The sequence below is a fragment of the Musa acuminata genome, chromosome BXJ2-8, assembly GCF_036884655.1.
Source record: "Musa acuminata AAA Group cultivar baxijiao chromosome BXJ2-8, Cavendish_Baxijiao_AAA, whole genome shotgun sequence".
Classification (NCBI taxonomy): domain Eukaryota; kingdom Viridiplantae; phylum Streptophyta; class Magnoliopsida; order Zingiberales; family Musaceae; genus Musa; species Musa acuminata.
This window is the reverse complement of record NC_088345.1, coordinates 8,080,106-8,107,715: the sequence shown is the minus strand read 5'-3', so window position 1 is coordinate 8,107,715 and position 27,610 is coordinate 8,080,106. Positions and strand designations below refer to the sequence as shown.

The following is a 27,610-nucleotide window of genomic DNA, read 5'->3' as shown; positions in this document are numbered from 1 at the left end:
TATTCTGAAAGAGGAATGAATAGGGTGGTCAAAAGCAAATAAGCATTGGTCGAGAACAAAACAAATAGCCACTTCCCATCAACAATATTGTGGATTTGGAGATTTAAGTGCACATAGTCAATAGAGATTCATTTGAGTTCTTGCTAACTAAGAGGTTTAAATCAGGTCTCTTAGGGGAACTCTACACATCACCGTATCACTTGTGCTGTAGTTTGTTGTTTGTTTCACTCAGATGTTAAGAATAAGTAACTCTTAAACGTTCCTTCAAGTAATCGCCGCTTCGAATGGGAGGAAACCTGCAAGAAAATCGAGTTCATGACCCAAATCAAACAGGCGTGATAAGAGAATCTAAAATACGAAACACAATAACAGTTATAAGTTGTTTTGGGAGAACATTTGCGGAATACATTTGATGCGCCTTTTAGTATATTAATAATAATGGAAATTTACAGAAATCCTATGAATACATACTAGGATTTTATAATATGGATCACCTTATATAGCTTTTAATCTGCCTTGACAAATATTAAACAGCAGCAGCTGTTGCATATGCTTGTTCCTCATCAAACAAATAAAATAATTCTACAGTTTTAAGACTATACTAGACTCTCATCAATATGGACCGACAACTAGAATGCCATCTCAAGATGACAGCTTGTATTTACCTCCAGAAGAACCATTGAGAACAATTGGTATAAGTATGCTCAATAGAATGTAGTTATGGAATATGCGTCCATCTATGAGAGAGAGTGAGAGAGAGAGAGTAATGAGGGTCTTAAAAACGGTACCTTGGTGGATGAGAGTCACTGCAGCAACTTTCTAAGCATTCAACCAGGCAATCAGGATTTGGATCAAGAAAGAATGCTACCTGACAAAGTCATTATGCGTTTGTCAGCATTACTTATAGCAATCTTCAGTTAAAAAACCTCAACAGAATCACTTCTGGCAATTGTATGTCTTTCACAAGACAAAAGCAAAAACAGGAAACCACAGAGTAACAACTGAAACGTTAAAATCAAGTGCATCAAAATTTTGCTTTTTCAGGTCTACATAAATATATAAAAGATTAGATGAGATAATTACAGAATAGCGATCTTTTCCAATTGCCAGGACTCTATGCAATGTGGATCTGCAAATTATGGTTAAGAGATATGTACTCTTAGATTACTACATCAGAAAATACATGAAAAACAAACTAAACTAAACTTCTAATGTGTTGGAAAGTTCAATCAAATTAATTTAAACAGTATATAAGATTGAAAATTTACCGAAACAAACAGTTCGTCCACCTCTCCAATAAATCTCCAACATTAACAATGAAAGCTCTGCAAAAGTATACCCAGCTAGATTTCAGAACATAAGGCATCTTCTATCTGTGATTCAAATTTTCAAATATTCCAACGGAAAGGACATATTCATGCCAGATTATTATCTTAGACTGGTTTATAAAAAAACTGAGCAAGTCGGCCTTTTTCTCAATTGATATTCACGAGTACAGAACCTCATAAAAGAAAAAAAAAAACAATAAGTGGAAAAACAGGTATGGCTGATGATTTACACTTGCAAACTGTAGAAAAATATGCAACCGTCAGAACAATGACTGCAGATCAGTAAGTGTTAGGTTTAGAAACACAAGTCAACTGGGAAATGTACAATATAATCCCTGGTTTCAAGCTCAGAGTACAGGCATGCGTTGGATAAGGAGCAACTGCCAAAGTTGAATACCATAAGCAAAATATAATAGCATGTTAAGTCAGATAAATGAGTGAATTGTGGGAAATGTGAAACATATAAGCTGAAAAAAAAATGATAAGATGGTGTTAAAAGGAAAACATAAATTCTCCATTTTAAAAGCTCTTCATGAGAGAATCATCTCACAAATCTCCTTGCAATTTACAAGGCACTTTTTCTATATAGTTTCCACAATAATATGTAACCTCCTGCACTAGAGAAATTTTAGTATGCTCGTGCAAAAGAAATTTAGCTAATTCTGCACAAACATATATAATACATATGGATCCATAATGGATACTGGTGATAATAAACGATTGTGTTCAGATTGCAACCAATCATGGATCACATAAAATATGAAATCCAATAGCAAGTCCATCCATTAGCATTTACAATTATTTACAGAAAAAGTGAGACTTCTTGTTTATACTTACCCATTAACGTGATGTACATTTTCCCATAGTTGCGGATTGGTATCTTTTTCCCTGCAAATCTAAATAGTTCCAACGTGGTATCCATAAATACCTTGGAAAGCTGGAGAAACATACATATTATTTACTCTCTGAAAAAAAAAATACATGTTCAGTAGACATGCCTGAAGACCAGGGACTCCATCAGTCACAAGAAGTGTGATAATTCCATAGTCTGAATGTGCCGATGCTCCATATTTACCATTATCACAAGCAGACAACTCACCTAAATATTGTAAAAGATTAGTTTCATAGTAAGTTTGATCTGTATTACATAATATGACCTTTTAAAGAATATTACATAATAAGACAACTCAACAAAACAAAGTAGATCTTTTAAAGAATCGACACATAATGATAATAATAATCCATAATTGTTGCTGCCCCTCTTGGAAACCAAACTATAAACTAAATCAAACAAAAAACTAATAATAATCAACGCATTGCTGCTGCCCCTCTTGTAAATCAAACTAAAAAACTAACAATAATCCACGCATTGTTGCTGTCCCTCTTGTACACCAGTGCTATTTTTGCCATGTTGCCTTGCCATGACAATTCGATGTTTGCTTGACCCACTCTGATGCTACTTTGTCACGTCCTTAGCTGGGATTGCCTAAGGCGTGTAACACCCAATCGATATTCTTATGCGAGTCAAATCTAGACCTTAACCTCGTGCAGTCCACAAAGGAACTGCACAGAGAAGAAGGCACAAAAAGGACAAGATAAATGGGATCACAAGTAACACAAAGCAATCGATTTTTAGTAGGCACAAAAAGCTCTCGAAAACGGGTTGAACGATCGTACACAAAGGAGGTTTCGAAGGCAAGTGCAAGCCCAATGTTCACTTAGCAATTTCATCGAACGGAAATCAGACACACTGAAGGCGTTGCACCACCTCTTAGACATAAAACTAAGGCCCCGTCCAACCTTGTGCCACCTAGGGAGTTTCAGGATGCTGTGACAGATGACGTTTCGCTCCACAAGACCGTTAGCCAAAAATCAGCCCATGGCACACGAGGACGGGGCTATTTTGACTATTTTCACCTCCGCACAGCTTTGCATAGCAAGAAACATTTTTTAGTTTTACAAGACAAACAAAAAACAAAAACACTGACAACAATTTAAAATGGGGTTGATGGTAGAACTTTTTGCCTCGTACATGCTGCTTACGAGAAAATTATAACACCCTCGATTAGTCTCATATCGAAAATGGACAATGAGTATACTACTATCAACTTCAGCTTAAGTATTTTGGCCAATGGCTTGGGCCAAATGAAGTTGATAGGATAATTAGCTTATCAGACCCGGGTCGTGACATTTGGTATCAGAGCTGACCTAGTATTTGGGTATGGTAAAGGGGTTCGAGTAGGAAAGGGCTACCCGTAGATGGAGTCAAAGGACTCGTCACGACGTGGAGCCACCACTAGGCTACGCCTCACATGCATCATGCTAGGGTTTGATCTAGGCTATGTTGGGCCTTGACGAGGACGTCAAGCCTGAGTGGAGGAGATTGTAACACCCCGATTAGTCCTAGGTCTGATGAGTGGACTACTATCAACTTCAGCTTAAGCATTTTGGTCAGTGGTTTGAGCCAGATGAAGTTGTTAAGCCAGTTAGCCCATCAGGCTCGGGTCGTGACATTTGGTATTAAAGTCGACCTAGTATTTGGGCATGGTGAGGGGGGTCGAGTAGGAAAGGGCTACCTGTGGATGGAGTAAGAGGTCTTGTTATGATGTGGAGCCAATATTGGGCTGTAACTCACATGCACCATGCTAGGATTTGATCTGGGTTATGCTGAGCCTTGACGAGGACATCAAGCTCTTGAGCGAGGGTGATTGTAATACCCCGATTAGTCCCAAGTCTAATGAGTATATTACTATCAACTTCAACTTAAGTATTTTGGCTAGTGGTTTGGGCCAAACGAAGTTGATAGGCCAGTTAGCCTATCAAACCCCGGTCATGACAAAAACACTAAAAAACAACGGAGAACAAGAACCGAAAAGCATCATGGACAAGCATCAAACACCTTGATTGCATTGCTGCTTCATGACACAATGAAAGCACAAAACCTCAACAACATCAAAGTCCCAACATTTATATTTATTTAAATACTTCGTTTGGGATTACAAGTTAATTACAGTTAATATTACAAACTTTCCTATAAAATGTGATAGTATAGATACAGATATGCTAGACAAGAATACCGTTAAGTGGCCTCACATAAGCATGAATGCAAGTCAAGTAACAAAGAAGCAATAATTAGGGACAGGACTAGAGAGTAGTGTTGGCATAAGATAATAAAGTAAATTTGATAATAATACCTGGATAATGCAAAAGGCGAACAGAAGCCATTGGAAAATCCCATGCCCCTATTCTCTCGAAGAAATTATCATCTAGGTTCAAAGACAAAGCTATCAAAGATGCTAACCTTTTTGCAACAGACCTGAATTTAATAAAGCTCATCAGAATCTCAGTAAATATATCATATGTTCGGCCTCAAGACTTGCAAGCCAATTAGATTTGTGCTATTTAAAGCAAATTAAATAAGAAAATTAAAGCAAAGAAAGTACTGAATTCCTGTTATGATCTCTTTATTTGTGCTATTTAATCATGATGTTTACTTGATTTGAACTTTACTCTCATCAAAATAGCAATTATTATCTTAATCACAGAGGAATAACCAGAACAATCATGTGGCAGAGGAAGGGGGGACTAACATGAGGTAGTTGCTCCATTTAGACTCCTGTCCCCTATTTCTGACCCTCTAATTTTACATTCTAAAAACACTCATTTGTTTTGCTCTTCCTTACATTCTATACTCTCCCTCTACCAACTCTGTCCCACCATTATTATTAGTGATTGAATGAATTCAAAGGACAAGCAAGAAGGCAACCAGGATCATGTGGTCCAGAGACAAACAAGATACTCTTTTCTTCTCATTCATGGGCTAAGACATAGTAACTGGTGGCTGTTTTGTTTGTTCTTTGTGCTTCCTTTTTGCATTTATTTTTCACTTTCCAAACTCTTCCATTTGAAATGAACTGTGAGACTTTGTTCACTTTCGACTCAAAATAATGTATTCATTGTTGTTATATTTCATTATGTAAACATGTAGAACTAAAAAATGTAGTTATAAAATAACATTTTCTTGTTAAGTTATTTAAAAATGACAAGTACCTTCATCCTATTACCTCATTTTAGCAAAATCATTACTGATACGGTTTGTTACAATTAAGAGGCAATTAAGTAAAACTAGGAAGCTGCCTAGAACCCATGCAAGCCCATAGGCAATCACCTAAACCCTGCAAAGCACTGGACATCTAGGTGGTGGAGATAGCTAAATTACCTAAGTGGATTGTGTAGGCATCTAGCGACTGCCTCTGACAACACATAAGATTTCAACTAATCACAATGTAGCTAATGAAGATCTTCCTGATCTAGTACCAAATACCCAAGGTAAAATTCATGGTCTCTAAAATTTTCAATTTCAGTGCCACGTATAATAATTGATACATTTCAAGGAGATCATATGCAATTGTTCCAATTCTAAATTGTAAACATGATGTAGAACATTAATCAAGATCTTCAGCACTTTGAATATCGTACTTATTATCATTCAAATCAATAATTTAACATAACCAATAATCACACAAACACAAGTATCAATTCAACAAGGATTAAAATATTAGTCCGATACCAATTTTGGTCACTATAAGAATGGTGTGGAACCAGAATACCAGGAATTATAATTAAGATACATAGATGAAGAAATTAACAATGTAAATACAAGCAACACATAAGGGATGTGTTACAACACTTTACAATATGTAACAATGACAACATAATAAGAAGAAACTTACATCACATCTTGATGATATGATTGCATTGTATCTCTCCAAAGTGGTAAACTTTCTGATATGCACATGCCAAAGACAACGTAGGTTTTGTTTGTTAGAGTAAGTATGAAAAGTATGACAAACACACCACCAAAACATGGGCCCATATTAGAAGAAAAACATTATCATCATATGTATACACGATGAAAAAAACCACCAAACTGAAAAAAACCAGAGATAAGTAACTTGAGCTCCTGTCAATCCATAGCTGTTCGACAAAGAAGACCAATTCACCTGTAAGCTAACAGTGAAAAAAAAAGATACCTTCGGAAGGCCACTGATTCAAATCATCTTGTGAATTGCTTCCAATGTAGAAACTCTCCTTCAGGTCCCCTTTTGTCAAAAGAATAAGAAACGAATCCAAATCAATTTTTTTTCAGATAAGAGAAAATATACATGTGGTACATCAAAAAATAGTTAAATAACATGGTGTATGATGCTCAATACACAACAGTCTTAAGCATAGAGTGGATCATGAACTACCCCAAACCAGGTGGCATACAGTAAATGATCAGGATTTATTTAAACATGATAAAGATATCAAGGTTTGTGATCCACAAATCCTTGCAATGATCTCCTCATGACAAACCCTAAAGAATTGGAAGAGGAGAGGAGGGCCAAACATGAGCTTTGGGTCAAGCAGAACAAAACAAAACCAAAGTAAATAAACCTTTGTCCACTGCCTTTGTGTGACTTCTGTCCCTGACAATATCAATGCCTGGTATAGAGATATATGACAACCAGTATGCTGTCTGGCATCAAGATTGCAATCATCTAATTCTATCTAAGACTAACAGCACATTAGCTACACCAAAACATGAAAGCAAATACTTTCATATTAAACCTCATGCACCTCTTCATCATAAAGTGTAATATCCCTCATTTTTGAAATGTTTATAAAGATTTGTTTGTAATGTAAGGATCATTTTTTAAATGTTTATAAGGATTTGCTTGTGATGTCAGAATCAAATTTGGAATGTTTATAAGAACCTATTTTGAATGGTTTATAAAGACCTATTTGTAAAAATCTGAGGATCTATTTGTAAAATCTGGAAACCTATTTGTAAACCCTGAAGACCTAATCGTAAATATGAATAATACAAGGACTAAACTGCAAAATACACAAAAAGACAAATTCCATTGCCTCTACACCTTTGCCTTCGTTCTTAAGGAACCTGAGAAGACAACATCTGTGGAAAAGAGAGGAAAAAAGGGAGAAGAAGAAGAAGAAGAAGAAGAAGGGGTAGGATTTGGGGCTTAGGGTTTTAGCTCAAATCCTTTCATTTGGGATCTAATCCTTCAAAGGCAAGTATTCTAACCCCATCTTACAATAATCTTGATCTCTGATTTCATCTCAATTCTGAAAAATTCGAAAGATTTTGACTTTGCACATGATATCTCCCTCGTTTAGGAATAAAACTATAAATCTGAAATTTTTCGAGATTTTGACCTTTCTGCTTTATGCTAGCCATAACTTTCGGCAACAAACTCTGATTTGGGTAAACCTAATTCATTCGAAAATAGACTTATTGATATTTCTTTTGATACCAAGATTGACAAATTTGGAGTCTAAATACCTACCTAAACTTTTATTTCAATTGACCCTATGAAATCTGTAAAACAAAGATTGTAAGTTCTGACCATTTAGTACTATTTTACTTCTAACTCTCTGTTAAAGAATCCAGTTATGGCAAAACTTACTTCATGAGAAACCAGACTCATTGATATTTCTTTTTATACCTTATATGAAAGATTTGAAGTACAAATGCCTATTGAAACATCTGTTCTAAATTCTAATCAACTCTATAAATTCTGCAAAACAGAGATGACGTTCTCTAACCTTTGGTTGCTAAACTGTTTATAACTCCTTGCTGGAAACTCTAATTCATACAAAACTTAATTTATCTGAAACTAGATTAATATATCTTTCAAATGACACCGTTTGAGCAAATTGGAGCATAATTGGTTATTCAAATAATTCATGAAATGTCTCTCAAATTCTGTAAGAATCAAGCTTTTATCAATTTTGTCTATTCTTGTTTCATGATAATTGAGATCTGTAGGATCATATTTTAGCACAATCTAAATGATAAACATGATTTTGCTCGTAGAAAGAGATTCTGCATTCTACTCACATTAGGAATTGACAAGCAGACTCCAGAAACAGCATAAACAAGCTATGAAACTACCGAAGTTGTATTTATTCTGACCATCAAAGAGAGGTCTCAAGAATTGAACCATTTATGTATATGTGAATAAATAATTAACATTTCAAGCCTAAATTAGAGAAAGAATATCAGCAAATGGAACATGCAGTACTTTAGAATAAAAGACAGGAGAGTGGGTTATCCACTCTAGTGATGCCAGGTCATCTTAATTTATTATTTGTTTAAATAAATTCTAGTAGTTTAGCAGGATGTTGCAAATGTCATAAGTATACAAATGATGACGTCATCTATAATCCTAAATTAGATACCAATATTGTCTAAAGAGAAGGGGAGAAAAACAAATAAAAAATAAAAGGAGGCAAATCTTTTGTATGATTGAAAATTCTAAGGAAAGAGGAAGGGTATGAGGCTTGAATTTGATTAAAGATTTCATCTCTAAAAGGAAGTTTCATCATTCTATAAAGATAGATGCCTATTGATATAATAAGAGAAAAGATTATTTGCCAAGAAAAATTCCGAAATTTTGTCTTCCCAAAAGAAGAGAAAGATAGGCAATTGATTTTACTTAACGTAATTTTTTTCTTATTGAATAATTTTCCTTTTTTATTCTGCTTGGAATGTCTATAAAACAGGAAAGAGATTATAACTAAGAGATGAATCAGTTGATAAATGTAGGAATAATTCTTTGCTCATATTATGTGTTAGTGATGTGAGACAAAAATATAATTTCATCGTATGCATGAAAAGTGCAGAGGTATAAGATCTTTGGTCTTGGGAGTTACTCCTTGAAACAGAGTAAGTTTGTTAGTTCCCTTTACTTAAATCCATATTAGGAAAAACTTTGTTGCCCATCATGCTTTTGTCCTACATTAGATTAGTAAGCAACTTATCCTACGTTAAGGAGAGGGTGCAAAAGATTTGAGTGTAGTGCAGAAGTGAGTTACGTCAAAGAGAATTGGAAGCCCATCTGATTTTTCATTATAATTTTATTTTCTGATTTAGAGGGTTCTCAGTTCTCATTAAGCAAGCATTGGTGTACTTGTAAATTGGGTACCAAGTACTCATTCCATTTAGAGATCAATTTGAAGTGCCTTAATTCAAGAGTTCAAACAAAAAATGGACAGCACAACACACAAATCTCCAACCAACACGGTTTGCAGACTTTGCTCTATGAGAAGAGAGGTGTTTCCATAACCCAGAATGGTCACTCAAGATGCAAATGAGCAACTTTAGTATGGTATAAAGGCTCACCCTTCAATTTTAATAAGAGTCAACTATGGAATCAAAAAGTGACAGAATGAGACTTCTAATAAAAGGGAAAATAGGCAACATCTTACCTTCGAGAGAGTCCTATTTAGGGCAAAACGCAGTCAACTATACAGTAACTCCTGAATCTTGTAGTAAAAACATGATTAGGTCAAATGTTTCTCAGTTAGAAAGCTTGTTCTGAAGGTGTTACACTGGAAGTTTGTTTTGTCGGAATATCGGATATTCATTCAGGCCTCTTTGCCTTCTTTAAGATCAATGGGAAAGAACCTAAATGATTTAAGTGATTATTGACTTTCTGAAGCATTTATAATTCTACTTCTAGTACATGACCACAAAAAGTCTTTCGATCACAGCAAGTAACACACTATAAACTATCAATAATATCTATCACTGAAAGCAAATCTACTACCTGATTTAAAAAAATCACATATATCAAAACAAGGATTGAAATTTCGTACCATACCGATGTACCAAGCTTTGCTCGGTACGGTACGGTACGACATACTAAGCGGTATGCCAAGGCGAATCGAGCAGTACGCCAAGTCGTATCGAGCGGTACACTAAGAAAAAAAATAAAAATCAATTTTAGGACCAAGCGATACTAAATATAAAAAAAAAAATATAATATATATATATAAAGATATAAAATATATATTTTTATATAAAAATATAAAAATCAATATATAAAGATATAAAAATATATAAAGAAGATTACCGAGTGGTAGCCTCGTCGTCATCGACTCATCCTTCTTCTCCTCGTCGCCTCATTTGTGGCCTTTGACGTCAAGGAGATGGGGAGAAGAAAGACGACATCGGCGATAGTGGACGAAGGAGACTGTTCGAAGATGAAGAAGGTCGGGGTCTTTGTCACCTTCCTCGTGGTTTCCTCTTCTGCCGCTCTCACCGCCACCTCCTCCTCCAAAGAGGTACGACTCTCCTCGCTGTTACCTCCTAGATCGGGATCGTCAAGGGAGGGCGACGTCGGATCGGGATCGAGAAAGGGCATGGAAGACAAGTTCGCGCTAAGGTTCGACGAGCTTAGGTTCATCGAGACATTGGTGACGACGCATCAGTGACTCCGCGGTCCTCTTTCTCGATGCTTCTCCCTCTTTCTCGTTACTTGTCCCTCTTCTTCGTCGCCTCGACTTGCCGCAACTAGGCTAATACCGCCCGGTAGCGAGTGTCCTCGTGCCAGTCAGCTGGCGGACCGGTACGTATCGCCCGTACTGGGCGGTACGAAACGGTATTAAAAACCCTAGATCAAAGAACCTTTGAAACGCAAGATGTAGATCCTACCCATGCATTTGCAACGTCACATCTAGATCCTACCCAGATGTGTCTTCCTAGTCAGATTTAGTTTTACATAGAAGTCAAGAAAATTGATGCAATGTCATTTAGAAACCAAGTATTACAAATACAATTACTAGAACATCAAACATAAATTATTTCGTCATTTTAAACAAGATAAGACACCACAGTAAGCCTATAAGCAATATGATATTGCAGCGAATACCAAAGAGACAAACATATAAGCATGAAAAATTGCCTTTAAACTCAGTCGAAGTATCAAGAGTCTCAGCATATAATGGAGTATAGCCTCTATGAGCATCATTGCGCTTCAACTTCATCTTCTCTTCCAGAGGTAGTGAAAAGAACTTCTGACTCTCTTCAAATACCTTTTGGAAAATACCTTTGCCAATCCCATGATTTATTACATAAAAGAATCCATACTCAATACATGCCTGAAAAAATATTAGGCAAAAAATTGTCTTTATATCAAAGAAAAAGTAAAAAAAAATTATTCCTTCGAATTTTTATAAACTCACAATAACGATTATAAACGATTCACGTTAAATTAACGTATGAACGATTAAATGAGGTGTAAGGGATAACGAAAGATGGGTTCAATAGCTCACTAAAGATACATATATCAGAAAACGCCCAACGAGATTTAATTGGTCAGAATAAAACCAAAAACAGCGTTGCAGAAACTAAAGAACCACTCTTTAAACCGAAAGATGCCAAGAACACGATAGGGTCAAAACATGAAGTTCAATTGCTCAACATGGATACACAAACGGGTCTCGCAAAAGATGACGAACACGAAGAGGTGTACAATAGGGGAGTCGTATTTGATAAGGTTTGAATAGTACTAGAGCGAAAGAATGCATCGGTGTCGAAACGATACAATCTTTTAAGAGTCTTGGAACAACTGGAAGTAGGGTTTCGAAAAGGGGACCTGGCGGATTGATTCAGCGACGGTGGCGCGATCGGGGGAGGAGAGGTCGATCAGAGGAAGGCTGAGGCCGCTCGACATCTTTTAGCGTGGATCCCTCCCGATTCAGAGCCGCGCCCGTGTCGATGCCAGTCGATTTGAGGTTGAGGCGATCGAATAAGTTTAAGATCCTGGCTCTGCAAGAACTAAATGAGCACTCCGAGAGTCGCCGACACCATACTGTGAGACGACACGCGTCGTTTTCCGAAATAGTCTAATAGAATTATCAATGTTACTTCTGTGATCAGTATTCCAGTGGAACGTGCATTATCGTTACAAAAGCGACTTAGGAAGATCGTTGACCTTCATGTCACATTGACCGAACGAGCACCAGAGAACACTTTTGACTTTTCTGATGATATAATTGACTGTTATGGGCATCCAATTGGGCAATTCTGGCCACCTGGGGATGGTTAAGACGCAGTATCATCCTCTGTGAAATCACGGGTATACAATCTTATCGTCTATTTCCATGACCAGAATGAATCCTAATCTTGCAGATATGTAAATGTAATAATACCTTAAAAGATCCATCCTTACTTCTCATTTCATATGTATTGGCCATTGATCAAAAAGTTCAGATGGTATCCGATTGAAAGATCATGCATTCTCTTAGAAACAAAGAAACCCAATAAAATTCTACCAAATGGAGGGAGAAATTGCTGGAAGACGACAAATGAGAAGAGTGTAAATGGAAGAAAGGCAGAAGAAAATGAACAGGTTCACAAGATCATCCAAAGAATCCTAACAACACTCCTGAGTAACATAGTAAGACCAGAATGTAGTCTAAAGACTAAGCATCGCATCCTACAAGTTTAAGATCGCAGCAAAAAGGACTTGTAATACGAAAGACAACAAGAACAGAAGAACAGAAACATGATGAGCAATCATCTATTGGAAGGAGTTGATCCTTAATTAGGAAGATGGAGGCAAGAATCCTGTTGTCAATCTACATCATTTACTTTCTACTCTCCAATGAAAAGTATTTATTTTATATGACAGTGCAAAATTCTCAACAATAACACATATATTTAACTTGCTATTAATTAAGGGAAACAATTATGTGCTACCTATAAGAAATTAAGGTTTACCTTTGAACTTGAGGCTTGGAATCATTATCCATCCTCCCTCGAAATGCTCTGGAGGTCTGCCTGTTCTTGGATCCTCTGTTACAAGCAAGAGTGAAAAATCTGTGTTTTCTACGTCTATATGTGTGTGTGCAGGTCAATGTGTGTGCGAGAGTGCACCACATTAAATGCGTCTTGGAACCACAGTAGGACACAGATCATAGCAACAATAAACGAGTGTAGTTTCAGAGGACCTCGTTATGTAGCATGCATCTGATAAAAATTGAGGGTTAATCCGATCCAGCAAAAGAGAAAGAAACAGTCATGCAGAATCTAACTTGTTAGCAACACAGAACTGGGGAACTGCTGAAGCTCTTGTGGGGCAAGATGCAACACATCTTACCATCCAAAAGCAATAAATCTTATAAACCAGTAGTTCCATAAATCCATTGCATGAGTATCTAAATTTCTTAAGAAGTGAACCAAACAAAGCCATCATCATGTCATGTTATCACTTACCAGTCAACAAGAAATAATCTTGCTCCCATCTCAACGATGTGCAATCCATCCAAACTACAGAAAGCACTGATTACTTCAAAAGAAGAAACATAAAAATGAATTATATAAGCAGGGATGCGACAAAACTAACTGGTGGAAAGATTTAGCATGTAATGATAATAGAGAACCAAGGTCAGGCGCGAACTTCTTCATGTCATCAACATAGTTACCATGTATTCAACATAACTCGAATAGGAAAATCAAAATGAAACTTTTGATATTACATGCCACAATCTAAATCAAAGACAAGTTGAAATAAAACTCGAGATATTACATACATGCAAAAAAGTCGTTTCCATGCTTCTTGGAGAAAAATGACTAGATTCTGCCAATTGCAAAGAACAAACATTGAATTAAACAATTGTGACTCATTAGATAAAGATGCTCTGCCAACAGTAAGATAAAAAAAAGTTAGCAAGATAACGAGCACAAATGAAGAAAGCAATCCTCTCTGCCTCGTGGAGTGAGGTCAACATCAATGGCAAGGCAGAGCAACAAGCAGGGTTCTTTCTCAAAAGCAAAATGAAGAAACCAGCAACAAAAGGTGGCATAAATGATAACATGAAGGGACAATTTGACAACTTAAAAAAAGCTTACAATTACATAAACTAATGTGGAAAACCAGTAGTTCCAGAGATCTACAGGTTCAAAACCTTTCACCATACCAAGAAGCATACAACCTCAGTTTGTACTCTTACTATGCTAAAACAACAAATTCACGAAACATAACACTAAAAAATGCATGGACTAAAGAATCTAGTTCAATCCAACTTACTGTAGAACAACCCTAAAAGAATGTGTTTATTTCTCATATATACTCTTTTGCTCACAACTAGATGGATTCAGTGCTGATGTTAGATCAATCAGGCGAGCTCAACGAACAACACCAATTAACAAGAAAAATATGATACTGTTTATCCAACAAAAGCAGTAACTTTCAGATGGACGCATGTCACCAAACAACACTAAGAAGCTCAAAATCTCAGAAGACAATAATTCATCAGAGGGAACACAGAACAAGGTTCCTGAGTAGTAAACGGCATAGCACCAGAGAAAGAAGTCTCTTCCCATCACCAAATGCAAGCTCTTTAAGCAGATCAAGTTAACTGGAGGTAATGATAAAGTAGCTACAAGCAGAGGATTAATTCCTGAGGAGGTGCTCAAATTGGACAAGTAGAACAAAAGTATGATCTTGCATGCCAGCAAATTTGGATAAAATAAGCCAACCACAGACATGTTGGTAATAGAAAATGAAGTGTTTCTTTAGATAACCGACAGGAATATTTGGGTAGTCTTAACAAATTAACAATAAAGAAAGCATAGTTTCGGTTGCCAGCATCAATTAAAATACAAATGTATAAGATTCATGAAATCTTGGACATTTTACTCCAGGTGGACCACAAAGGCACAAAATCAGAGCAAAGTGATATGTGAGCACCACTTTCAGTTCAGTGTATCACGCTAAGAAGAATGTCAAATCTATACAAACAATCAGTTAAAAGGAGAGACCAGCAACCAACAAAACAATTTTCCCTCTTTTAGTAAATCCTATACAGGGACAATATATCAATTACAAATTTTGGTGAATAAAAGTTGATATGAAGCATTAAAGACCAAAGTTCCCTGATTCATGTGCAAATCTTTCCATCTTAACTAGAATAACAACAGCCAAGACTTGGTCTCGAGATGCTAGTGCTGAAGAATCACTCTGCATCAGTTGGCAGGGTTACAACCTGAAACTTGCGTCCCAAGATACTTTTAACAGTTGAATACAGCAATCTACATCTACAACTGAAAAGAGATGCAAAAAATCAAATTCAGAGGTTTGGAATCACCTTAATGCTTATGAATAAAATTGCACCAATGAGGTGAGATCTTGAACAGTGCTAGCCGGAGAAGCATTCCAACCATTGCTTAGGAGCTGCTGGATGGGCACTATAGAGGTTAATCATGAAGCTCTTCTCAGATCTAGCAAGGACACTAATGGGGGAAAAAAGCTTCTTGAGCAAGCCATGTTCTTTAAGCCATTTTAGCATCTTATATCTTGGCTTGATCCTATTCTCCAGGTCAAAACAAAGAAAAGCCGGATAACTATCAAGGCAGTCCAAGGAACAACCCACGTCATTGCAAAGGAAATTCACCTTCTCATAAAGCATCTCTTTGCTTTGGTTAAGTAATTTAGGAACCATGCTTATCCTCTTACATAGCGTGGAGTACTCGATACCCATCTCAAGGAGGCAATCAAAGCGCTCCTGCAATTGGCCACTTGTGCTGTACATCAGTAAAAGGCATCTAACAGTGGCCTTATTCTGCCCAAGTCCAATACCTAGCAAGAATTTGAGCTTGTTATCCACAGACTACTCCTTCCACATTTTACCCTCTCCAAACCTTGTAGAAATTTGCTCTCCAATTCGGTATCAGGTGATGTAGCAGAAACCAAAGAAGATGAAAGGTAATGGTGATTCCCATCCAAAATCCTGCTTAAGAACCACTTGTGCAGGTTCATGGCACGGATGATTCCTGGCAAATTCCCCAATTTATTTTTGCCCAATACATATGGATACCTCTGAGGCAGCAGAATAACTTCATTTTAGCTAATCCAACACGTTTCAGATACTCTGGCATTGCGATGATAGGGTTTTCCAAATCAAAATCCAAAATATCTGGGCATCCCAGAATAAAGGGCCCAACTTTCTCTTCCTCCATACCTAGCTTGATGAAGAACTTCAACTTCTGTGCGATGGCTTCCTCATCCAGTTCCAAGAAAATCCTTCGGTTCATGCCCATCAGCTCGCCCATTGTCCCCCTGCTGGAACCAAGATCGTAGAACACTCGAATCCTCCTGCAAATCTGAAGGAACACATCAACATTGTCCTCGGGCACGCTCTCGGCCAGACTGAAGTCCACAAAGACCGTTCTCAGATCCTGGAGCAAGCGATCAATTTCCCCGCCGGGCTCAGCATCAACAGTCATCGCGGTAGGGAACGCGAGGCAGATGCCGATGACGCAGACCCGGTGGAAGCCGCGGGCCTCAAGGTCGCGCAGCCGAGCGACAAGGCAGCTGGGGACGGATGAGAAGATGGAGGACTTCTCGCGGTAAAGGAGGCCGAGCTTGGTCCAGGGGAAGCCGAAGTGAATGAGGGCGGAAACGGCGGCGAGGAGAGGGGCGTCGTCTGAAAGGAAGATGCTGCGGGAGGAGGAGGCGGCGGCGCAGGAGGAGGCCGGGAGGCCGATGCTCTCGAAGAAGAACTCGAACTCGTTGACGGGGTGGTAGGGGAGGAAACGGGTGAGGGTGCATCTGAGGTAGTCAACGGCGGCGTCCGGGGGTAAGGGGACCTGGGCGACGAACGCGGAGAGGGCGAAGGGGGAGTGGGAGGCGATGTAGTCGAAGTGGAAGAAGGGGAGGGCGCGCGTGCCGTGGAGGTAGTCGGTGAGCACGCGCTGCGCCTCCACCAGGGCACGCGCACGGTGGCGGTAGCACACGTTCTTCAGCTTCGGCGGCAGTGTGCACAGGAGCTTCAGCCGCCAGGGCGAGCCCAGGTGCAACGCTAAGGAAGGAAGGATTAGGATTCAAGGCGAACGGCTTTGGCTTGGCAGAACCATCAGAACCGTGTGTGCGCCTGTGAGTGTTCGCGCGTGCGTGGGCACGTGCGTGTAACAACTTGGTTATGAATCAACTAAAATAGCATGAAGATATGATGAAGCCAACACATGGAGCTCTGTCGGAAACGAACTCAAGACAGCGCTTTGCTAATGTCACTCATTTGTGGTAAGCGAATAAGTGTCACAAGAACAAGGTTGCTGCTTTTGTGTGAAGCTTACACAGTATTAATGGTGTCAGCTAAGGAGCGAAGAATACAACCCAACCCTGCTTTCTCTGTCAGCTTCTCATGGATCTTGAGGCACTGGTCACATGTAGGTCGATCTCCAGTTGCTAAGCCTCTATATAAATACCTGCATGTTTTAGAATGTCTGTGAGCAGCCAACAAATTACAAGAGATGGCATCAGAATTTGGTATCAGAAGATGAGCTGCTCTATGTGGAAGACGATAGGACTAGTCGAGTACTATTTGGAAGAACACCAATGTATTGGAGACTCCTTGTGAACATCCTCCATGCAGTTTAGATATGACAATAAGAGCATTTTGGATCATATGCTTAAAAGACTCGTTATGTCTAAGCTACTACCTATCAGATTAAGTTGAGAAAAATAGTAGAATAACCCAATGAATCAGGCTCCCATTAACACAACCGGAGAGGAGGAGACTCTCTCCATGACTTCAATCTTAGTCACTGTGTCACTGGGACACAAACCATTGAAATGGTCAAAACAAATTACTTCCAAAACTACAGAGGATTGTCACAACCCTTGAATAACACTCATCATGCATGTTTTCTGTGAAGAAACATTTAACTAAGAATATAAGTTCATTTGTTGAGAAATATCCGAACATACATTCCTACAAATCAATGTAGAAATAATAAGATCTTAAACTTACTTAAAGCTCATGCTTTACATCATATTAACCAAGCATAAAAATTGTATTTATATATAGATCACAACTACCTTGGAATTAAGTAGCATTTTGTCTCTAGAAAAGACTATATGAACCAATTCATCCTTGAAACCAAGATAAAACTCTTAACCAACTTTCTTCCCTTTGTATTAGAGACCTTTGCATAGTTGGGAACATTTTATCACAAATTTGCACCCAAAATCTATTTAACTACTCCAAGACTCCATATTGGGTATTCACTACCTACTCCATGTTTATATCCATACTTTTGCAGCTCTGTTGTAAATTATGACCATGCTAGGTCTGGATCATAATATAAGAAAACATGTTTGTGGGGATAGAGCAAAATCTAAAACAACTAGTTTGAGTCTACTTGACCCATAGCTCAATAGTATTCTCATACAGTTACAAATTTTACAGATATTGCAATCCTCACCACAGTTCAAATTGGGCATCCCGACATACTTGATAGCAAGAACACAACATGAGAAATATTCTTACAGGGACTACATTCCAACATAAAACATTTATTAGTCTCTTATATGAGTCAACCTTCATGTGTAGCATCGACATAAAGATAAGCACTGCTCGTGATTATGCTCCAAATCTCTTACGCCAGCATAATATGCATCTTTAACCCACCAAACATCAAGAACCATTTCAAAATGAGCTACAAGCAACCACTATTTGTAATTGGCATTTCATTCAGTGCATATTCAGCCAAAATGTGCCCAGTAGTTCACTTTCACATAAGTCATTGCACCCAGGCGTTTGTCTTTATAACTATATCACAGTAGATTATAAGTCCCTCGATCCAATGTACCCTTAACCATAACACTCGCTAGGATCTAGTCTAGTGGCCAGGATACAGCACAAGAAGGATCACAACCAAAATAATTTAATGCTTTGGTCCTCTATGATGTAAACAAAAGTGTGCATCATAAAGCATCCAGTCGCATGTTTATTAAGAAACCATCAGGCTGTAATTAATGTCAAAATTCATCTACAACTTGACCATTTCTTAAATTATGGACATGTTATGAACAAAAGTGTCATTTTCAGAAATTTATGTTGAGAAACAAAAGCTAGAAATTAGTTTTGGCAATCAACCTTCAACATCAAAAGAAACAAATAATGCCAAAATATTTTAAATAAAGGAATTTGCCAATTCATTATAATCAAGGTCCATTAGTCATGCAAAAAATCTTAGAGTAACTATCCCAATCCATTTAAAGGCTAGCATGGATAGGTTTAAGGATCCTCTTGTCGCATAAAGCCATTGCCTTCCCCATTATCCCAATATCAACTGTTTCAGAAAGTATATTTTCATCCAGTCTAAACTTGGTATAAGCTAACTCTGCAATTAGATCAAGTCAACATTGCGCATCTTTCTATATTCTTGATTTCCAAGTTTCCCACTAGTCATGGTACCTTTAACATTCCAAAGGAAGACAAAGCGAACGCAAAAAAATTGCGGAAATATCAAGCTATATCCGAATAGTTTGAAAAAGATGTTGCTAAAACATCAAATCCATGTGATAATGATAACGAACAACATCGCAGAACAAATCATAAATATAACAGAAACTGGGAAAGAAAAGATTGATTTGTCTTACTTCATGAGAATGTCGTAATACTCGGGATCCAAGGAAGAGAACATCGCATCCACATCCTTGATAGCCATGATCGCCCGATGCACCACTATCCAATTCGCCGACTACAGCCCCAAAAGAGCTATAATTCTTCACCTAAAAATCAAAACTTAAACACTCGAAGCGGCGAGGAATTCGATCCCAACTAACCTTGCACCTCTCATCTTTGGTTTTCAAGAGTGAACCCTCCAACGCCGTCTTAAGCGCCTCCACCGGCTTAGATCTGCCATTAGGGGTTCAGCATTAGGGCCTACGAGGAAAGACTGGATCTTTGTAGATTCAGCTGGAATCGGGGTTAGGATTAGATTCGAACTCACTGCTTAAGCAAGCTTTCGATCTTGCGGGACTTGTGCTCGATCCGGGTGATGATCGCCTCGAGGTTCTCGTCTTCCAGAAAGCCCACCGTCGCCATTGGTCACCGCCACCGTCCCGTCGCCGTCTCCGCCTCGGCCTCCACCGATAGCTTTATAGCCGACAGAAGGGGGATCAGTTGTCAGGATCGGACCGGTCCGGTATTGGACCGGGCTACCGGTCATCTTGGTATCTCGACCCAGTTCAAGTGGTATAGAATCCTTTCAGTATCGGGTCGGATCCGAATCCGGGTTGGGGTTGAAGTTGGATAGTGGGTTATCATGTCTGAAATATGTCCAAATTGAGAAGCCAGATAAAATCATTACTATTAATTAGACAAAATGCAAATGAAAAATGATATTGAATTTAATAATTTTGTAAATTACTTAAATAAAAATCAAAAAATTATAAAAATTGTAAAAGTAACTGTAATAATCTAATTACATTACAAAATACCAATAAGAAACCAGAAATATAAAAGCAACCATTCTCTGATAATTTTTCACAAGTAAAAAAGTTATATATAGATATAAAAAAATATTTTGAAGTATGCACTATTTATAAAAAAAATTAGTAACATGTATAGGTTGAGAAGATTGGATCTTTTGGCTATTGAGTGCTTAGATCACTGCAGTCATCTGATTGTTTTACCTTTGCATGCAATTGATCTCAGTATTGGACCAAACCATACACACATTTCCAGAACCAGAACATTCAGTTGACATCATGGACACCAATAAGTCTATAAAAGAACATGCCAATGAAGTGAGTAAACACATGAAACCAAACATTCAACTGAGATTTAACAACAACAAAAAAGGGGTGTAGATCTCAGTTTTTTCAACAAGTTGAAAGGGCTGTCCACTATTACAAATCATTCCATTTGCAGAAAACTCAACAATACAGAAATGTGTTGTTCCTTGTTGAGTTGGGATGCATCCATCCATAGACTAAAAAATGAGTTTTCATTTAACAAAAACAGTGTAGAGCCATAAACATTCTTAATTCATCATATTTGCATGATTAACTTCTTTAATCCAGAAGATTACATTTGTCGCCTTACTGTGGAACATTAGGCTCAATTTGTTATCTTCCCAGGGTTAGGCTTGTTCTCCAATGAGGTAAACATGAAGTTGCCAGAGAATATAGCCTCCTTGTCTGAACATCAGAGTTAATTTGCAGGGAGATTAGAAAATAATCATTATCAACAAATATTTGTGATAAAGGCTAAGCTTAAGCAAAGTTATGATGATATGTAGCAGAAGTAATTAAACCTGTCAATAAAAGACAGGTAGATTCCCTGCGAGTATATCGAGCCATGGCCTGAAATCACAAAAATATGGCAAAATTCATTCCAGTGGGAAGTTACTAACATAAATTTATCATAGTTCAGCATGGGAAGCTTCTCCATGTTGCACATGTCATGTTATAGTCAGTTAAAAGTAATAAATAGAGAATATGCCTGGACAGCAGCAGTAGCAGCAGCATCATTTGATAACCCAGAACCATCTTCGGAGAAAATATTCCTGAAACAGTAGTTGCACCAGCTTCATTACCAAATTGCTGGACAAGAAATTGTCAGAGTACTGCACGTATTGAAACTAGCACTTAAAGACCAAACAAGTCTAACAAATTGTGCAGATAAAAAACAACGGTCAAATGAACATGATGCCACGAACCGAAGATGATTCTGACTATGTGGTGCTTTAATATTGAAATAGTATTATGTGGATCCTTTCTGGCCATTGAGCTCTGTTGAGAACAAGGTTGATAGATAATCCAAGTGACATCACATCCTTTACAGTTTCCAACCAAGTCTTGTTAGGTCTTGCTCTTATCTACAGTATCCATAGTTTGAATCAAGGTTTGCGGTTCCACCCGAAATGGTACAAAACAGGCGGTATGTACCGGTTCGGGCATGGGCCGTTATGCAGATCATCCCCGTTTCTAGTGGCCCTGTCCAGTTCAATTAAAATAATTAAAAAATAAAAATAGCAATGGGCCCCATCCAACTTGGCATTAAAAAAAATCCTAAAATAGAAATTAGAGCTCGCGAACACGAGCCCTCTTCTCGCGCATTCAACGCTGCTGTCATCACTATCGCTTCACCGGCGCATTCCTTCTTCCAAGGTACGCGCTCACCTCTTCACCTCCTCTTCTTCTTTCTTCTTCCTTCTCTACTTCCGCTTCTTCCTCCTTTGCTGCTTGCTCTTCTTCCTTCTTCCTTCTCTCTTCCTTTTCATTTCTGTTCTCCTTTTTCTTCCCCTTCGAAACACTGGTACATATCGGTGTACTGTTACATGGTACATTGGTACTGGCCAGTATATACTGGTCCGATAGATCACTAAAATGGGTCTGGAATCCAAAATGGTGATCATTGGTTTGAACTCATCTCATTGCACTTCGAACATATTCTAGTTTAAGTACAAGGAATAATAAAATATTTAGAACATTGATTGATGATGTTCCACAATTTTCATTACATGAAATTGTGGAAAGCTCTAATCCAATACCTGTTACTCGTTTTTACATTGGTTTAATAGTATTCCAACCTCTCAAGATAAATTCTGGAACTAATAGTCATACACATCTCAATCATGACAACCAGCATGTACCATGATAACAGAAAATCAGCAGCCATATCCCTCTATCAACTTATCTTGTTGATAGTCCCGATGAGTAATTAATTCTCTTTAGTTGTGGGCACATACCAACCAACCAACATGTGGGCATGCCAATGCAAGTAAATTCCCTCATGACAAGAAGATTTAGAAATGGGTCAGAGGAACATGTTACCTCCATATTACATTTGCAAGGTCATCATGTTTAGCTTCTGGGGTCATGGCAGTGTCATATGCAACAATATTGCCATAGAATATCTTCTCTAGATCCTTCATCCATTTTGTCAATAACAAGTTAACCTGCAATCCAGCCGCAAGACAAAACAATCCACTGTAAATTGTAATATCAGATGGTTCTTGGAGATACTCAGGAGCATGATCACAGTGACAATCAGAGTCATGTATTTAATTAATATATTTTTCTGTAAAATATAATTTTGTAAAAAAAGTAGATTGTGCTTTTCAGAAATAAGGCAGACAAAAAAAATCATTTAGTTTAGTGAATGGAGATCACACTTGTCTTAGTTATTGCAAACGAAAGTGAGAACTAAAATTTCAGTGGTTACATTCAGTGTTGCAGGAGTTCCAAAGATCAAGGGACAGTACCTCTCTTATAAACTGCCAGCCTTTTCCTTATTAGCAATTACTAGTTTACTACAATGGTTTGGAGCATAGATAACAATTTTGAAGCTAATGAACAACCACAGTAAAAAATATGTTGATGTTTTCTTTTATTGATTCAAATTTAACTGGTTTAAGCTTCTTTTCCAAGTCCACACAAATGTAGGTTCTTGTCGAGTTTTACTGAAGCAGTTTGACATTGTTAAGACACTGCATACCTCGGTGCTGACAGAATAATCTAGACATACAAGTTTACATTAAATCAAAATATGCATTTGACAATTCGATATACAACAAAATTATGTCAAAAAGATGTAATGCAATTGATTGAGATACAGAAAATCATAAAGGAAACTACTAACCCCAGCCTTGGACACTCTCAACTCCAAATCATGATTATAAATCTCATACAAGTATTGCCCAAAGTCAACTCCTTCCTTTCCCTCTTCCTTCAAGCGGCGTAAGAAGAGCCACATATGAAGTACAAGCAACGAAAATGTAGTTTTAAATGTTTTCTCCAACTGAAATACTGCATAAATGGATACAAAATGTTTAATTAGGCCATCAAGTGTTGGTCCAAGAAAAACTACATGAATTTCAAGTAATGAAAATATAGTTTTAGATGTGTTCTCAAGGCCAAGGACTGATTTTTGTGATACATGAGCCCATTACATAATGTTACCTAAGAAAGACTACTTAGCCAAGTTTTCAGCCAACACATGAAGATGGAAAAGTCATGAAAAAAAAAACTAGTTCAGAAGTGATAGAAACAAAAGTTAAGCATTAGACAACAATAGGAACTAAATACCATGACATGCCTCTATGACAACATTGCACAACTCGTAAGATTCGGGAATCACTATTTTGTGAAGTAGAAAATTTGACTGTCCCAAGATTCCAAAAGGAAAAATCAAGTTAGCGAGAGCTAAAGAAAACACTTCTCTTTCTAGTTGTATGTAAAATCATGGCTAGTGTAGCTGATGTTTCAAATCATCAAAGGAAACAAAATGTCAAAAGCTGCACTTGCTTGAAAAAAGTGAAAAAAGTATTTGATCAAACTAACATCAATAGTAGCTCTGCTACACAAGAGATTACATGATATTTTTGCTTGTTTTGTGTAAAGTTCAAATTCTAATTTTTAAATTGAACTTTCAAGTACTTCATTTGAATCGTTAAACTTTATGATCAGTATGAGACCCCACCAGAATCAGATTGATTTTCTCCCACGTACTAACTCTTGTAATATGTATTCGATATTTGACCCATCTTTACAATGACACGACAAGTTGAGTACCCATGTCACCGTAGCACAGCAATGTGAATTAATGCCATCTTGGCCAATAAGAGATGGAGTATGGATATAAGGAAATATGAACAACAGAATCTCTTCTGCAATAACTCTCATGTTAAAGATACATTCATGGGTCAACTCTATATATTAGTACAATAGTATAATACAAATAATTAAAACAAGGAACCAAGTAGCAATAATACAATATGACTTGCACAATAACACATAATATAGCACAAATAATGGTATTGAGAATAAAACTAATCTTGCAATCTAGTTTTACTCTAGCAAGCAAGGATTTATTTATTTAAGCTTCTTTAACAATACTGTGCTCAAGCTTTATGCAACTCATAGCAATATGTACAATATATAGAATAACATATTACGTTCTGTATCAATCCTTAGCAATATGTACAATATGTAAAATAACATACTATGTTATGTAATCCAAACATGAAATAATGAAATGTAAAACGATTGCCTGTAATAGGAAGAAAAGCATATTAGGCACAGAATGTGTGTGCTCAAAATTTTCAATTTCAAAAATAATAATAATAAAAGGAGTATGTATTTGACCATGTCAGAGTAGTAAAAGCAAAATCAATATGCAAAGAAAGAAAATGAAGAAGGCACACCATCATAAATAGCAGGCTTGTCGACCTGAGAAATGATGCGCTGATAAACTACATTTGCTCCTCTAATGGATTTGCTTTGTTTGCTATAGAACAACAATAACTTCAGGATTAGACGCTTGATGCCCTCATAGTGAGGTTCTTCTAGTCTCAGAGGAGAGTTGGGTGGCAAAGCCAATGAGCATGCCTTGGACCAAAACATAACATTTAGTCTAACCTGTCCAAAAATGTTAGCTTTCAGTACCAAAACAAGAAAACTCAGAGGATATTGTTCTTTTGAAATGGAAAAAATAACTCCAAAGTTTATAGCCAAAGAACTGGCGTAACAACAGGAGAAAATCAACTTATGTAACTTTGAAACCAATTTTATGGTACAGTCATACAGGGTCACAAAGAGAAAAGCACATTTGGTGTGAAAATTCATGATTTCAAAATAGATCTTGACACTTAGCAGCGGGAGAAGGTTTCAACCTTTATTTTAACATTGAGCTAGGAAAAATTAGTATCAGGATGAGTGTGGTGCTAGCACAACTGCATAACACTACAATTTAGTTTAGCAGCCACAGGTAGTTCTGCAAAGACGTGAAATTTTCGGTAGGCATACATGAAATCATGTGACTTGTTATGATATGCAATTCGTGGATCCTGTCATGCAACAACAAAGATCCAAGAGTCATTATGTTGATTTGCAACTAAATTTGTTCAAACTTTTGGAATAAAAGATGTAGCAGGAGTACAAAGACAGAAACAATGTCTCTCATGACATCACAAGGAAGATATAACACTATAGTTTTCAGTTAAGTGACTTGTTGTGAGACGATGGGCAACTAATCATTTAAGCAATTCTATTCATACAGAACCCATTTAAGAAAAAGTCAGTCCTCTTTATATAATAAATCATCTCATGAGCTTGTCACATGCAAGGACTGTTATGGACACAAATTTTGCACAACTATCCCAACCATAATCTTGGCTGTTCTAAGTGTTCATTATGTCAAACTCAAAACATGATTGTTTAGTCATCACCGCTAGCAAGTCAAAATGGTACAATGTTGAGGTGAAATATGACAACTGAGAATGGCTCATATCACTCTTCATTTGTTAATTGTCAAAAAAGAAAAAAGAAAATGGAAACTAGATCACATTGAAATAGTACAGTCTTGATACTAACTTCACTAGTAGATTCTATCAATTTAGTCTACATTAAAATTGTTTATGAAAACAACACAACTGGAACCACCTATTATCCATATTATTTGGTACACGTAGGTGTAAGGGTTCACACAATTTGTATCAGCATCATCACTAGAAAGAGGAGATATGTTTCCAGTGGTTTAATAATTTCATTAGAAGCACAATTCTTCTCAAATTCGTCGAACCACCCTACCAAGTAATACTAGATTTGAATGACACATGAAACACGAGATGGTGGATGACTTCCATTTCCACTCAATATATATTTGCAAGAACTCCAATTTAGGAAAACATTGCGCATAACGATGCCACAGTAACAATTCTTTTATGCTCACTAAGACATGTTGTGAAGCTGCAACAAGACAACATAGGATGGGGACGTTGAGAAACTTAGGATTCATTTGTTTTCTAAGACCTATAGCTTCATTTTCAGGACTAAACAACACTCATGATGATATCTTGTACTCGTCTCCTTGAAAATTGGTGTCTTTCCAGAACCGGAGTCTTCCTACACGAGTACATCATCGAAGAAAACAATCAATATTAGGCGATGGGCTTCATGATTCCATTCGATTACCTCTGGTTTGTTCAGGGGGAGCTTCGAGGGCGAAGACACGGCCGGAGTCGAGGGAGCGGTCACGGTGGCGGCGGCGTCTGTACCGACCTTGGAGTAGCTCCGATCGGAGAGGTAAGCGGCACGCGGAGCGGCCACCCTACGCGTCAATTCAGCAGCGGCAGCGAGTTGGGAAGCGGCCCTTCCCCATCTCGCCAACATCGTCGCGAAGATCTAAAACACAGTCACGGAAATGAATGGAAGAAACGGCACAAAATAAAACGAAAAGGTTCCAAGGGAGCAGAAACGAATCACACACCATCACACATCATGATGAAGGGTGGCGATGCGGTGCCCGCGGCGATCGGACGATCCACAAGAATTTGAGGGTTCGGAGTTAATGAACATGACGCTCCTAAAATCCACAATACTTTTTTATCTTTAAAAAACTATTATCAACATGGCTACTATAAACTCATATAATATTTAGGAAATGGGATTCAAATTTCATTTAATCATGAGAAAAATAGGTAATCGAGTTGGATTCGAGTACCTAAAATTCAGATACTCAAATAACCAAGCAAATTTAGTTGAATTCTCTACCAACAAAGTCAATGCTTCGAAGACATTACAACCTGCATCAGTATATTCTGAGAATTTGGTAATGCAACTAATAAGTATTATCAGCTTTTTTATTCAGTTCGATATAACACATATGAAAATAAATAATATAAAAAAAAATCT

At 37.5% G+C, this 27,610-nt stretch overlaps 3 protein-coding genes and 1 pseudogene across 3 annotated transcripts; all 4 read right to left on the bottom strand.

Annotated features, from left to right (window-relative positions):
- Positions 1 to 52: 52 nt before the first annotated feature.
- Positions 53 to 12,173, bottom strand: LOC135619032 (2-oxoglutarate-Fe(II) type oxidoreductase hxnY-like). Its single transcript, XM_065120599.1, has 11 exons — positions 11,774 to 12,173; positions 11,081 to 11,276; positions 6,362 to 6,430; positions 6,062 to 6,113; positions 4,523 to 4,644; positions 2,327 to 2,427; positions 2,166 to 2,224; positions 1,269 to 1,325; positions 1,084 to 1,129; positions 789 to 868; positions 53 to 296 (listed from the first exon to the last, which is right to left on the bottom strand). Exons 1-11 carry the CDS (start codon positions 11,849 to 11,851, stop codon positions 236 to 238), a joined length of 921 nt encoding a protein of 306 aa, XP_064976671.1. The 5' UTR covers positions 11,852 to 12,173; the 3' UTR covers positions 53 to 235.
- Positions 12,174 to 14,763: 2,590 nt separating this feature from the next.
- Positions 14,764 to 17,004, bottom strand: LOC135619762 (transcription termination factor MTEF18, mitochondrial-like; annotated as a pseudogene).
- Positions 14,866 to 20,127, bottom strand: LOC135619033 (actin-related protein 2/3 complex subunit 5A-like). Its single transcript, XM_065120600.1, has 4 exons — positions 19,921 to 20,127; positions 19,754 to 19,826; positions 19,568 to 19,668; positions 14,866 to 17,388 (listed from the first exon to the last, which is right to left on the bottom strand). The coding sequence occupies exons 1-4, from the start codon at positions 20,013 to 20,015 to the stop codon at positions 17,253 to 17,255; spliced, it is 405 nt and encodes a 134-aa protein (XP_064976672.1). The 5' UTR covers positions 20,016 to 20,127; the 3' UTR covers positions 14,866 to 17,252.
- Positions 20,128 to 20,732: 605 nt separating this feature from the next.
- On the bottom strand, positions 20,733 to 27,144 carry LOC103993298 (uncharacterized). Its single transcript, XM_009413308.3, has 7 exons — positions 26,891 to 27,144; positions 25,123 to 25,336; positions 23,559 to 23,725; positions 22,751 to 22,875; positions 21,417 to 21,480; positions 21,229 to 21,277; positions 20,733 to 21,112 (listed from the first exon to the last, which is right to left on the bottom strand). Exons 1-7 carry the CDS (start codon positions 27,086 to 27,088, stop codon positions 21,033 to 21,035), a joined length of 897 nt encoding a protein of 298 aa, XP_009411583.2. The 5' UTR covers positions 27,089 to 27,144; the 3' UTR covers positions 20,733 to 21,032.
- Positions 27,145 to 27,610: the final 466 nt, after the last annotated feature.

What these genes read in the sequence shown, in the direction of transcription:
- LOC135619032 (XM_065120599.1), bottom strand. Translation starts at nt 11,851, where the DNA reads ATGTCGAGCGGCCTCAGCCTTCCTCTGATCGACCTCTCCTCCCCCGAT. An exon ending in TCGCCTTTTGCATTATCCAG is followed by an intron (nt 2,428 to 4,522) that starts GTATTATTATCA and finishes TACAATATTTAG; the next exon opens with GTGAGTTGTCTGCTTGTGAT. An exon ending in TTGGAAAAGATCGCTATTCT is followed by an intron (nt 869 to 1,083) that starts GTAATTATCTCA and finishes TGACTTTGTCAG; the next exon opens with GTAGCATTCTTTCTTGATCC.
- LOC135619033 (XM_065120600.1), bottom strand. Translation starts at nt 20,015, where the DNA reads ATGGCGACGGTGGGCTTTCTGGAAGACGAGAACCTCGAGGCGATCATC. An exon ending in CCAAAGATGAGAGGTGCAAG is followed by an intron (nt 19,669 to 19,753) that starts GTTAGTTGGGAT and finishes TTGGGGCTGTAG; the next exon opens with TCGGCGAATTGGATAGTGGT. An exon ending in TATTACGACATTCTCATGAA is followed by an intron (nt 17,389 to 19,567) that starts GTAAGACAAATC and finishes TAAAACATGCAG; the next exon opens with GTATTTATATAGAGGCTTAG.
- LOC103993298 (XM_009413308.3), bottom strand. Translation starts at nt 27,088, where the DNA reads ATGTTGGCGAGATGGGGAAGGGCCGCTTCCCAACTCGCTGCCGCTGCT. An exon ending in TCCCCCTGAACAAACCAGAG is followed by an intron (nt 25,337 to 26,890) that starts GTAATCGAATGG and finishes ATTTTTGGACAG; the next exon opens with GTTAGACTAAATGTTATGTT. An exon ending in TGAGAGTGTCCAAGGCTGGG is followed by an intron (nt 22,876 to 23,558) that starts GTTAGTAGTTTC and finishes GCTGGATTGCAG; the next exon opens with GTTAACTTGTTATTGACAAA.